The sequence below is a fragment of the Juglans microcarpa x Juglans regia genome, chromosome 4D, assembly GCF_004785595.1.
Source record: "Juglans microcarpa x Juglans regia isolate MS1-56 chromosome 4D, Jm3101_v1.0, whole genome shotgun sequence".
NCBI lineage: Eukaryota > Viridiplantae > Streptophyta > Magnoliopsida > Fagales > Juglandaceae > Juglans > Juglans microcarpa x Juglans regia.
Window position 1 is genome coordinate 17,456,057 of NC_054600.1, and position 13,880 is coordinate 17,469,936.

Sequence of the window (13,880 nt, forward strand, 5' to 3'; positions counted from 1 at the left end):
ATTGATCGAAGATATATTTCTCATTAAATGTACGATAAATGATTGGATCTCATGAAAATGGCGCATCCATAAATTATACATACATGTACGTATATATATCCATATAAAATACACACTTAGGTTAAAGTGAAAAGATATTTACAATCGTAAATTAAGTAACCGCCACGTAATGATTTTGAAAAAATAATAAAATATGATCTACATGAAAAAAATAAATATTTTAATAGTGAAAATTTTACTCTTTTTCAAAATAATACGTGACGTTTATGCATTTCATAATTATATGTTTAGGTTAAATTATTCTGAATATGGTTAAACTTTTCAACAGAATAATAGTTGATACGAGACAAAAAGGCCAAGATTGAATAATAAAAAAGCAGGCACACAGCGACCACACATTTCAACCTAAATGTACAGCAGTTGAATACACACGTACACATGCACACCTCTCTCCTTTATCTATCAAACCTACTCAAACCACTTTTGATATTATAGCGCCGCTAGCATTTGCCGGCAGAAATATAAGCAACAGCTCTAGCTACCCATCCACATGGCCGAACTAGAACGCACTTCATCTATTCGTCTGCAAAAACTTCATGATTTTCTTCTTTACAAATTTCACCCTCAAAATAAGTATACGTGGTCTTCATTTGCACATATTTTCACAATATATATACACACATACACGCGAGCTTGATCACACATATATATCAGTATATCACAACCCAACAAAACAGAAAAAAGGGAAAAAACTATGGGAACTCTCTACCAAGAACCCTCATCTCTCCTCCAAGACCTCAAGGTTACTGTCCACAGTTCCTCTCTAGTTTTTCCCTCCCAAGAAAGTGTGAGAAAATCCATGTTCTTATCCAACATAGACCAAGTTCTGAATTTTAGCGTCGAAACAGTACATTTCTTTCCATCCAAGAAAGATTTTCCTCCAGAAGTTGTAGCCGAGAAACTAAAGCACACATTAGCAAAGGCACTGGTTCCATACGATTTCCTTGCTGGGAGACTTAATCGAAACCCAAAAACGGGTCGTCTTGAGATTGATTGCAACGCAGCTGGGGTCGGTTTCGTGGTGGCTTCTAGTGAGTATACACTGGATGAGATTGGGGATTTGGTTTACCCAAACCCAGCTTTTGCACAACTAGTTTGCAAGACTTTGGGATATATCTTGAAGCCAGATGATCAACCACTTGGTATTTTCCAGGTATATACATACATACATACAGATATTGCAAATATACGTACATATATATATATATATATATCAAATTCTGTATATATATATTTAATTAGATATTGCAGATCCAATTACTTTCTACCACAAGTAGTACTCATAATTTTATTTTATTTTACTTTTAACTGAGCACTAGTACGTGCATACATAAGATGGTCTTTTTTCGAGGAGTTGTTCCATCGATCTGCCATGCACGTGCCTAAGGGTTTATTCATAAATGTTCTTTTTCGTTAGACGTACTTGTGTACATGATGCAACTGCAATAATTATTGCCTACATAATTCTTATATCTTATAATTAAGTATCAATGTGTTTAGATATTAAGTTGAGTATAATTAAATTTAATTTTTTATAAATAATAATTAGTTAAGTAATAAAAAGAGTTATATAAAATTTATTTAAATTGAATTTAAAATATATTTAAATATTAAAATAAGTTTAATATTTTTTATGAAAAATTAAAAAAGATTATAATTTTTATATATAAGATATTTTAAGTTAAAAAAGATTATAAGTCTTACATATAAGAAACTTTTAAATTGAGATGAATTTAATAATTTATAAATTTAAAATTTAAATATTAAATTTAATTTAAAATTTAATTGAATTTAACTAAATTTAAGAACAAAACGCAACCTTAATCGTGTATGTTTCATTACATGCATGATGACTCGCTATCTTATTTCTTGGAAAAGTGGCGTGTCCTACATTTTTGTTTCCTTTATATTTAAAGCACGAGGTTGTAACAAAATTAGAGGCTAATAATGTCACGGGGCCGGCGAGGGGAACAGTTGAGGGAGCATGCATGCATTAAATTATGTACAGCTTCTACTTCTTTCATTGTTTATATAAAAATACTCTTAATTTATTTTATTTTATTATTATTTTTTTAAATTTTTATATAAAATATAATAAATAATTTAATTTTTTTAAATTTTAAAAATAATAAAATTAAAAATTATATTTTAATAATATTTTATTCAATTCATTTAAAATTATCTCATTTTACTGTCCAAACAAATCTTAATATTTTTAAATATTTTTATTAATTATTTTGAATTAATTTAAAAAAATAATTTTATAATTTTAAGATATGCAAGACGCAATTATTTCTTTTAAAAAAATTGAATAAGCTTGAGTCTGAGGTAAAAAAAACTCACTTTTAATAATAAACTTCAATTTTTTTTTTAAGAGAGAACACAATACTTTCATATTCTAAATTGTTTTTTTACGCTGAGAAAAAAAAAATGTTTTTTTTACATTTATTAAATAAATGTTACAACATTTACTTGCTGGTTAGCCACGTATACAAATGTCAGATCAATTAATTACTCGTATTTATTTGCTTTTTAAAACACTGTTTTCTCTGAGGAAATTCTATATATAAAGTTGTTCAAGTTTTATTTAATTTTAAACAACTTAATTGTATAATAAAACGTTAGAAACAGACCATGATCAGTAATTAATGTTCATTTTCAGTAACAAGTCAAGCATATATCTTACTTATAACCTGATGCACGTACGTACTTGGCTACTAGCTGTGGAAATTAGTTCGTACATTAATCATGAATGGAGACCATTGATCAGATCATACTGACATTTGACACCAATATAAACAAGCACTTCATTTGTTATTGAGTCCGTACTCGAAGTAAAATCAGTGTAGTAGTACTGCTAACATCACTTAACCCTATTAGGCTCCAACTGGCTAGGCTACACTTTATATCACTGTGTTGATATACATTTTTCTTCAATTAATTAGGAAAATTTTAGAACGACACGATTATCGGCCTACTCTTGTCTAGTTTATTGTGGAGTGTAATGTTACGTATAATTATAGTATGCGTAAATATAATTATTTTGAAAAAAAATAAAATTTATTATTAAAAAATTAATTTTTTTTTATATAGTTATTTTATATATTTATTTTTTTAATAAAATTACATGACGTTTACACACTCTACGACAGTAAATATCATTTCTCTATTATCAATAATATTTTTATTAATTTTTTTATTTTAAAAAATAAATAATTAGTAATTTAAAGATAATAAAAAGTGTTAAAGGTATTCAAGTCCGACGTATTTCTTTTAAAAAAATTAGATAAATAAAAAATTCATATTAACTTTTTATTTTTATTTTTAAGAAATCCATATTAAAAATTGCCGAGACTTGATTACCCTAAAAGTGTAATGTCGAATTACTCTTTATAACATAAGATAGTATCATAGTATATAGCTAATTTAATCATGCAACGTCTAAGAATAATAAAACGTTCTGTGCAGTTGACGTCATTTAAGTGCGGTGGCTTTGCAATGGGCATCTCAACGAACCATGCAACATTTGATGGCCTAAGCTTCAAACATTTCTTGGACAACCTGGCTTCCCTAGCTGCTGATAAACCCTGCCTTGCTGTCATCCCCTGCAATGACCGTCAACTCCTGGCTGCCCGATCCCCACCGCAAGTCCCATTCTCACACCCTGAGCTGCTCAAGATCCCCCATGGCCAGGAGTCCAACCTTTCTGTCTTTGAAGCCACCCAAGAAGATCTTGCCTTCAACATTTTCCGGCTGACCTCCGGTGATATTGCCAACCTCAAAGAGCAGGCCAAAGCCACCAGCGGTGCCGCCATTAATGCCAACACCCGTATCACCGGCTTTAACGTCGTCGCCGCCCATGTATGGCGGTGCAAAGCATTATCTTGCGGCGCGGACAACAACATGGAGAGGCTGTCCACCATTCTTTATGCGGTTGACATAAGGCCAAGACTCAAGCCACCATTGCCGTCATCTTATGCAGGGAACGCGGTGCTCACTTCATATGCAACAGCTCCATGCAAGGAGTTAGCTGAAGGGACATTGGCAAAGCTTGTGGAGATGGTTTCCGAAGGTGCAAGAAGGATGACAGATGAGTATGCAAGGTCTGCCATAGACTGGGGCGAGCTGTACAAAGGGTTTCCCCATGGTGAGTTTTTGGTTTCATCATGGTGGAGATTAGGGTTTGCTGAGGTGGAGTATCCATGGGGAAGGCCAAGGTACAGCTGTCCTATTGTTTATCACAGGAAGGACATCATTTTGCTGTTTCCTGATATCAATGAAGGTGGTGATGAAAGAGACAGTGGGGTCAACGTTTTGGTGGCTCTCCCTGCTGAGGAAATGAAAAAGTTCCAAAGCCTTTTCCTTAAGTTATTGGCAGCTTGAAGGAACTTTATCACATATATATAGCTTGTTCTCTTGGATGTTTCTAATTAATTAATGCAAGAGAGTGTTATACTTTAGTATATGTATCTGGTAATATTTAAAGACGTTGCAAGCTAGGTGCATGCATCGTGCTTGGAAAGGACCATATATATAATTTAAATATGTTGGGGAGTACGTAATTGAGTAGTACTGGACTGAAGACTCGGTAATTGTGAGTGAAGGCATTATAAATGACTATATGTATATGATGCATGATTCTTGAATTTAAATTTGTATAAAATGCATGAGTTTTATTTGTATTTTTCTCTAGGGAAACATAATATATAACTATATGGGCTGGGTTTTAAGAAGCCGACGTGATCAGGATCCCCAAATAAAAGCTGAAAATTAAGACCACTCGAGTAATGTAAAGGAGCTGGCACAAGGGCAATGATCCAAAAATAAGAAGTTAAAAAAGGAGAACATACAGTACATTAATGGTCAAAGAGGTTGCATGTACGTACGTGGTAACAAAGCGACCATGCATAAGTACACAATGGTCAAAGAGGTTGCACGCGGTGGACCCTTAGAGCGGTGAGTAGACATAATAATATTGGCACAAGGCTAGCTAGCTTGAAAGAAGCACCGCAATAAATTTGACTTTTAGAGAGAATTTTATTTCATCCCTAAAACTCACTTTTAGGGACGAAATCCAAACCTCATCCAAAAAAAGCCCGAGTTTGAACAGTAATTTATCGTTAGAATAGTAATATTTAGGGATAAAATCACTTGTCCTTAAAATTGATTGTCCATTCGAACAAACTAGCATATACATTTGAACTGTGTTAATTCCATTCGGATGGTACCAAACCCGTTCGAACACTAATAATTTGTTCGAACTATAATAATTTTCATTCGAACTAGAATAGTGTCTGTTCGAATATAAATAAAGTCTGTTTGAACGAAAATATTTCCAGTTTGAACATTTAAATTTCAGTGAAACTTTGTCGGGATTTGGAATGCGCTAATTTTTTGAGATTTTACCACTTGAATTGTTTATTATATCCGTTCGAACTATGTTAGTTTTGTTCGAATGGTACCAAACCCGTTCGAACAGTAATAATTTGTTCAAACTAGAATAGTGTTTGTTTGAACAAGACTTGTGTCTGTTCCATCGAAAATACTGTTTGTTCGAATGGTAATAGTTTTAGTTCGAACGGTTAAGTTTCAGTGACATTTGGCCGTAATTTGGAACGTGCTAATTTTTTGAAATTTTACCGTTGGAACATTTTTAAGTTGTTCAAACAGTCAACAATGTTCTAAAAAATATAAAGCCCCCAGACTTTAAGAAGTCTGGAATATTTTACAGCCTAGAGAGAGAGAGAGAGAGTGACTAGCATACCAAAGATGGGAGAATTTTGGGGGTATTCTTGTGAAGTAGGGAATGAGAAGAGTTATTTTTCTTTCAAACAAATGAGATTTTTTTTGTAGTTTGAATATGCATTTTTTTCTATACTCTACTAATGTTGTTTCTCTTTTTTGTTCTTATAGGGAATGCTTGGTGCTGAAAAATCATTTTTTTGGTTTGTATTTGAGGTATACTTACATAGATTTTATTCTTATTTTCAATTTTCTTGAAATATATAAAAGCTTGTTGTTTGCTATAAATGTTTTTTTTTTTTTGGTACCTTCCAAGGGAAGATAAAAAGTCCATGAGACTTGAATATCCTTGAGTTGAATAGATCGGGAAAGAACAAAAGAGCTAAAGTTTCAAACTTGGTCCGTTTTATTGTTTTGTATTTTTCGCATGTTCAAGGCTATGTAATGAGTTGAATTGTAAACACTGTCAATTAATTTGTTATAGTTAAGAATTTGAGGGGATTTTGTAATGAAGATTTTTTTGTAGCTTTTATATTAGTTTTCCTGATTTTATATGACTATTTGCTGCGAGTGAAATTTGTAACACTCGGGTCCAACAGCTAGCCTGCTTCCTAAATTTTTCTTGGTTTTTTCTATATGAAAAGCCCTTTTGGAATTTCAGATAAATTTTTAGAATGTATTGGGGCTTATGCGTATGAAAAACCCAATTGAGTGTTCGAGTGTTTTTTTTTTGGAATAGATTACGGGCCTAAAATCTTTGTTTTGGTGGATTATGAGTTTTTGGCTTTGGGTTTGATAATCAAGTTAAAAATATTTTTATGGACCTAGTAGATTTTATTTTATTCAGTTTTTGGCTTGACAAAGTTATGGGATGAGTTAGGCTAGTTTGGAATGTGAGTCGAAGCCCAATAGTATTTATGATATACTCGACCCATGAGTAAGATTGCGGGTAAGCTAAATATTTTTTGGATTGTTCTAACCGGCCTAATTTATTTACGAAGATTCAGACCTCTTGTTTTGTTTTTAAAATGTTTGTTATCAATTTCAAATGGATTAAGGTTACAACTCTAGAGTCTCGTTCTCATTAAAATCCTTAAACCTATTATACAGCTTCGTGCTTTATGGTAGATGTTTACCACACATGCACATCTCTCATTCACTTCCCAAACCATGCACGTTCCTTTTCTCAAGGCCCCTACAGTCAAGGTAGATATATATTCATGGCAACAGTTCATATACATGGATATATATATATATATATATATATATATATATATTCACATATAAGTAAGTGTTCATTAGTTTTACAAGCTAGGGTTGCCGCTCAGCATATGCTGAAAACCACCCAAGCCCCATCGTATGCCGCCACCCTCCACAACCTCCATGCATTCACCGTCGCTATCTCTACACCTCCACAAACCACCTCTCTCATTTTACCTCTCGGGTTTTCCTTGTTGCGTAAGTCACGGAAGTCCCTCCACAAGCTACCAGCCTTTGTTGCAGCCATGAACCACCGAGAGCCAACTCCACACAATCGCAACAACAAACTGTTGCATTGGCAACATCCACCATTCAAGCAACTTCAGCAACCGTGAGTAGCACGGAAGTCCCTCCAGAAGCTACCAGCCTTTGTTGCAGCCATGAACCACCGAGAGCCAACTCCACATAGTCGCAACAACAAACTGTTGCGTTGGCAACATCCACAATTCAGGCAACTTCAGCAACAACTAGTAGCACCCATGCACAGCCAAATCCTCCAACCCACTTCCCAGCCAATGCGTAACCTAGTACCACTTCTGTTTTTACACACTCAAAACAGAGTTTTTATACCCCATCGTGAACCAAAAATCACTGCACCTCGCCCCAGCCCCTCCGCATAGTCATTACCTGCCTAGAAAATGCCGCCATCAAGATCCACCCAGATCGCCACCACACGTAACCTCACGATAAGGATCCGGGCATGGCTTCTCTTGCTCAATGAAGTATGGTTTACAATATGGGCGGGGGGGGGGGGGGGGGGGGTGGGGTGGACTTGAAACTGAAATTGATATTACCTTTATGCCCTTATTATTACATTTGGGTTTGGGCTGTTTTGTTTATTTTGTTTACGTACTTGACTTTATATTTTTAAGTTCATTCAGTTTATTTCAAAATAGTCAATCCACTGTATTTTACAGCAAATATTTAAGGCATTTAAATTATGTTGTTAAGCATTAATTTTTATAATTTAATTTTCGAAGTAAATGTTAAGCGCGTATTTTATTTTTGTTTTACTTTTAATACTTAAATTTGATTAAGTTTATTAATCAGAATCTTTGGTTGTTTTCCTTAATAGATTTTATTATAATTATATTATCTAGTATTAGATGTTATAGTTACACTTCAATGATAAATAAATTAGAATTTAATGTCTCAGTTAGAGAAATTAAGTGGATATTGATGAATTGTAGGAAGTAATGGTATTTTAGGATTATGAGAATATTAGGTTTTGGGGATTTAAAATAGGTCAATTTAGCATTTCATGTTTAAATATTAAAAATACGTGTTCGATTGAAATTTATGGGAGTTACATAACAATTTTATAGGTGACGATTGATTTTCGTTCAGTTCTTCAGTGCAGAAATTCTGATAAGCTAAGAAGTTCAGGTAAATGAGATTTCTATGCTAAACTTTGCATAAAAAGAAAATGAACTGAGATTAATTTATAAAAATGTGCATTAAATATTTATTTTGGAAAAAAAATGTGAAAATAACCTTAGTTATTTGCTTTGCATTACTCATGAGATCCGTAAGATGAGAAGAGTATTTTTGTCATGACTGGTGCAGACATGAACTTTTTTTTTTTTTTTTGTGCATTTTGTTTTTGATCTGGAAAAGAGCGAATATGAGTCTTTTTTTTTTTAAGTTTTGTTTTGATGAAATAAAGATGTTCTAATGCATGAGATCTAAAAGTTTTGCTGTGAATAAATGAAGATGTTTTGATTCTGTATATTTCGGACATGTGAAATTATCTGAACCTGTTCAGTATTTGGTTTTTGATACGATGTGGTATCTAAAAACCTTGGCATGAGATTCTGATTCTATATTCTGATTAAAGTCTGATTCTAATGGTTCTGTTCTGTTCTGATAAGGTTCAACCATAGGTTATAATAGTGGATACGACCCTTCCATGGGTTATAATGGTGGCTTATAACCCTACAACGAGGGTTAAACATGGTATACGACTCAGCCACGGGTGATAATAGTGGATAGGGCCCAGTCACGGGTAATAATAGTTGCATACGGCCTAACCATGCATAATAATAATAGATACGACCCAACCATGGGTGATAATAGTGGATATGGCCCAACCACGGGTTATAATAGTGGATATGACCCTTTCACGAGTTATAATTGTGGTTTATAGCCCTACCACGGAAGTTAAACATAGTATACAGCCCAACCACGAGTTATAATAGTGGATACGACCCTTCCACGGGTTATAATTGTGGTTTATAACCCTACCATGGGGGTTAAACATGGATATGTCTCGATGTGATGCTCCGATATGATAAAGATGAGGTCTCAGATTTTGATATGCCAAAGGATTCTTGAATAAGAATATTTTTCTAAAAGTTTTGCTCTAATTTCTTTTGTAACATGTTTTGATTTTGCATTCTGAAAGTAAATATTTCTATTTCTGCATTTCGATAGTAAATATTTTGTTCTGCATTCTAAATTCTGAAAATGCTCATGTTTACATACTAGTATATCTTCTCTACTTACTGAGTTGTTGATAACTCACCCTTTATCCATAATAGTTTTTAGATAATTTTGATGCCTCAGCTAGAAGTCAAGAGTAGGAAGTATTAGCATGGTTTAATGATCATAGAGGAATAAGTGCCAGATGCTACAAGTTTTTATTTGAATCTTATTTAGTAGGTTGATGATTTTATGTTATTTGGTATTTGGAGTTATGGATATTCCCGAATCTTCATGGAGATTTTAAATTATTTATTTGGTGTCCTGGTGGAGAAACATATAAATTTGGTTTGAATAAATGGATTTGTATTTTGATGGAGAATTTAGAGTATATAAGTATGTTATAAGAGATGGTTTTAGGTTACAAGAGGTAACACTTCGGACCTTCGAGAATGGGGCATTACAAAATTCCTATCAGATTGTTTATTTAAGGGATCATACTGGTTATGATCTGTAGAGTTTTCGGCCTTAGAGATTTTGGAGAGTCTTTCTGAGTGCTTATGTGTGAGAAAATTCTCTTAAAAAATTTCTAGTTGTTTTTCTCTCATTGAGTGTGATCGTTCTCCATGTTGGAGATACAGTGATCGTGATTCAATCACTAAAGTTTTGGGAGAAAAGTCAATGCTTGAAGATCATCAGAGGTTTTAGCTATTACTGTGGTAGAGGCAAACATGACGTTTGTCGAGTCAAGTAAGAGAGTCAATTATCAAAAGTTTTGTAATTGAGAGTTACTTGTAACTGATTTTCAAATAATAAAATTTATTTTTTCTTAGTTTGGTTGACCAGTAGGGTTTTACCTTTAAAAAGTTCTTTAAAGGGTTTCCCTTCATAACCAAATTAGATATAACACTTTATTTACTTTATGTATGTGATTGAATATCAAGTTATTTTATTATTGATCACTAACCAATTTGTTGATTGAATTGGTAGAATGTGATAATACAATACAGGGGTACTTGGATAATTTCAATTGGCATCAGAGCGTGGTTCACTCATTCAAGTGTGATCCATGTCCCTCTGTAGATCATGTCATTGTTATATGTTCTGCCACACTTTGATGGGAAAAACTATGCTTATTGAAAAGTTCGTATAAGGGATTTTCTCAAGTATTTGGATGAACATGTGTGGTATACAATTAAACGAGGATGGACTAAGCCCGAGACATATCCTTAATGCTTAGACTAAAGATAAGATCAACAATTGCAACTAGAATAGCGAAGGACTTAATGCTATTTTCATGGCTGTATCTCCCAATGAATTTAAAAGAATCTTAATGTGTGAGATTGCCAAAGAAGCATGAGATATTTTGGGGGTTACACATGAAGTGTAACGCCCCGGTCCCGCAAGGATCGAAGAGTTACTCCCTATAACTTAAAACTCACAATTCCTCAATACATTTACAGGCTCCAAAAATATAAAGTCATCAGAATACTATAAAAAATCTCTTAATAAAATCCGCCGATTCTCAGAAATTTTCTATAAGTATCCACAATGCTTAAATAATCATCTCGCCGATGCTCCATAATCCTAATCCTTAGCTGAACTATTCAAAAACATCTAAAAAATGTAGGGAGATAAGGGGTGAGTTATCAACAACTCAATAAGCAGATGACATATACTAGTGTGTAAACATGAGCGTTTTCACAGAGTTTAGAATGCAGAAACAAAACATTTCAGTATCAATATGCAAATCTCAAAAATACATATTATCAGAAAATCAGAGCGACTTTTCAAACATTTTATATTCAGAAACCAACTTTTCATATTCAAAGACTCCTTTGGCACAACATGACTGAACATTTTCATCTTATCATATCATATCAGAGCATCATATCAGAATAGAGACCATGTTTAACCCTCGTGGTAGGGTTGTGCATCCTGTGGAAAGCCAAGCAGAACATAAATCACCATGTTAACAAAGCGATTGCACTCAGAACATAAAACCACTATTATATCCCGTGGCGGGCAAGAGGTCACTGTTATATCCCGTGACAGAGCCAGAAGTCACTATTATCTCCCGTGACAGGGCCAGAGGTCAGTATTATCTCCCGTGACAGGGCCAGAGGTCACTATTATATCCCATGACAGGATCATACATCAGAGCAAAACAGAATCATAATCACCATATCAGAATCATAATCAAAGTCAGAACAGAATTAGAAAGTCATGCCAAAGGTTTTCAGAAATCACATCATATCAGAGTACAGAACATCTTCAGAACAGAACAGAATCAGATCACAAAACATAATTTATGCATAAAATTTCATATTCGCTCTCTTTTTCAAAGTTCAACAAAATTTCAAAAATAAGCTCATGTCTACACCAGTCATGACAGAAAATACTTTATTCTTAAACAGAATCTCATGAGTAATGCAGAACAAATATCTGAGGTAGTTTTCAGATTTCTTTTCATAATAAAATATGCACATTTTCCAAAATGTACCTCAGTTCATTTTATTTTATGCAAAGTCTAGCATAGAAACTCCGCTTACCTGAACTTCTTAGCTTTTTCGGAATTTTCCTCAAAATGTCGAACTATAATTAATCATCACCTATAAAATAATCACGTAATTCTCGTAAATTTTCAATTAATCACACATTTTGATATTTAATCCGAAGCTTCTAAAATAACCTATTTTAATCCTTCAATACCTAAAAATCCTCATAACTTTAAAATACCATCATTTTCTAAGACCATCAATATCCACTTAATTGAATTCATACTGAAGAAGAAAATTTATAGAATAAGTATTATGATAATTATATAACTCAATAAAAATTAATATTCAAAATATCTAAAATACCAACAATATTTTATAAATAAAAAGAATACATTGGTTACTAAAATTTCCATAAAATAAGTCATGAAAAAATCCTCTCTTAAAAATAGGTTTACTTCTCTTAGTTACAATATTATTAAAATATTATTTACACAAAAATAATATTTTATGAGTCTTAAGGCAAAACGCATTTAAAGATAAACCCCAAAAAAACCACTCATCCGAAAACGTAGATTTGAAACATACAACGGTAATAGTACTCAAATATTAGGTTAACAATTTACATATATATATATATATACACTTATAAAAAAAACAATTTACATATATATATATATACATTCCTTATGAGAAAACTAGCAGTGAACAGAAACAAAAACACAGAAATAACCGAGGTAGCGATGGCAGGGACATACACCAGGAGAAGTTAGGGTCGCGTGCGACGGCTGGGCTGGAATAACGTGGTGGCGCGACTGTCGAGCTAGGGAGGGAGTGCGGCGGTGAAATTGCCTACGCTGGGCGGCGAGAGCGAGAAAGGCAGAGAGAGATGAGCAGGAGGGAGAGCGAGAGAGGCAGAGAGAGAAATGATGGCGTGCGGTGGCGACGGGGTTGCGTGCAGTGGCTTCTATCGTGTAACATGACTGAAAACCGAGGGGCATGGGGAGAGTGAGAGGCCGGCGGAGGGAAACTCAGTGGAGGACTTGAGCAAGAACTTGCTCTGTTTTTGGATGGGTAAAACAGAGTATGGGGCTTGCGGGGTTGGTTGGAAGGTGGCGTCCGGTGGAGCTTGGGCTTTGGTGTTGCTCGTATACGGTGGAGAGAGGGGCTACGATGCAACTGGGTGGTCTGGTTCAGCAGCGTCACGGAACATGACAATGGGTTCCTTTTCGGGCTGTGGTTGGGGGCTGCATGGCTTTTCCACGGTAGTCCCGTGGTTTCCACTAGGATAAGGGGAACAAGCAGGCGATGCTTGAGAGGTGGTGACCGGTATCCGTGAAGCGCTGCTGGTCTTGGTTGCCCACAGAGCAGCGGCGTGGAAAAGGAGGCTTGAGTGGAGTTTTGCGGCCACGCTGTTGCTTGGTTGATACAGTTTATATATAGTGATGGGAAAAACCCTAGGGAAACACTGAGATGACGAAACATGCATGCCAAGGACGTAGAGGAAAACTCTAGGGGTGAAAATAGACGGGGAAGTTAACGTGTGAAACAAAAATAGATGATTGAAACAAAACCAAAAACAAAAACCCTAAAGTTGAGGAGAATAGAGGCGAACGTGCATGGGAGTGCAATCGTGCGAAGGTGGAGGATTCAAGAATGGTGAGAAAGGTTTTAAGGTCCTTGCCTGAAAGATTTTTCCCAAAAGTTACATCCATTGAGGAAACTAAGGATTTGGATCCTATTAAGGTTGAAGAACTAGTCGGCTCATTACAAACATATGAGTCATCTCTTCCTCGAATAAGAAAAGATAAGTCTATTGCTTTAAAAACTGTGAAAGAAGATTGATATGATTTTTCTTGATGAAGAAAATTTGAATGATGTGGATATAGATCTCATTGC

At 34.4% G+C, this 13,880-nt stretch overlaps 1 protein-coding gene across 1 annotated transcript; it reads left to right on the forward strand.

Moving 5' to 3' along the window:
• The first annotated feature begins 505 nt into the window (after positions 1-505).
• LOC121260732 (omega-hydroxypalmitate O-feruloyl transferase) lies at positions 506-4,740 on the forward strand. The gene is made up of 2 exons (XM_041162726.1): positions 506-1,213; positions 3,529-4,740. Exons 1-2 carry the CDS (start codon positions 755-757, stop codon positions 4,441-4,443), a joined length of 1,374 nt encoding a protein of 457 aa, XP_041018660.1. The 5' UTR covers positions 506-754; the 3' UTR covers positions 4,444-4,740.
• The last annotated feature ends 9,140 nt before the right edge of the window (positions 4,741-13,880 follow it).

Coding starts and splice junctions, on each gene's coding strand:
- LOC121260732 (XM_041162726.1), top strand. CDS start 755: ATGGGAACTCTCTACCAAGAACCCTCATCTCTCCTCCAAGACCTCAAG. Junction 1,214..3,528: donor AACCACTTGGTATTTTCCAG/GTATATACATAC, acceptor CGTTCTGTGCAG/TTGACGTCATTTAAGTGCGG.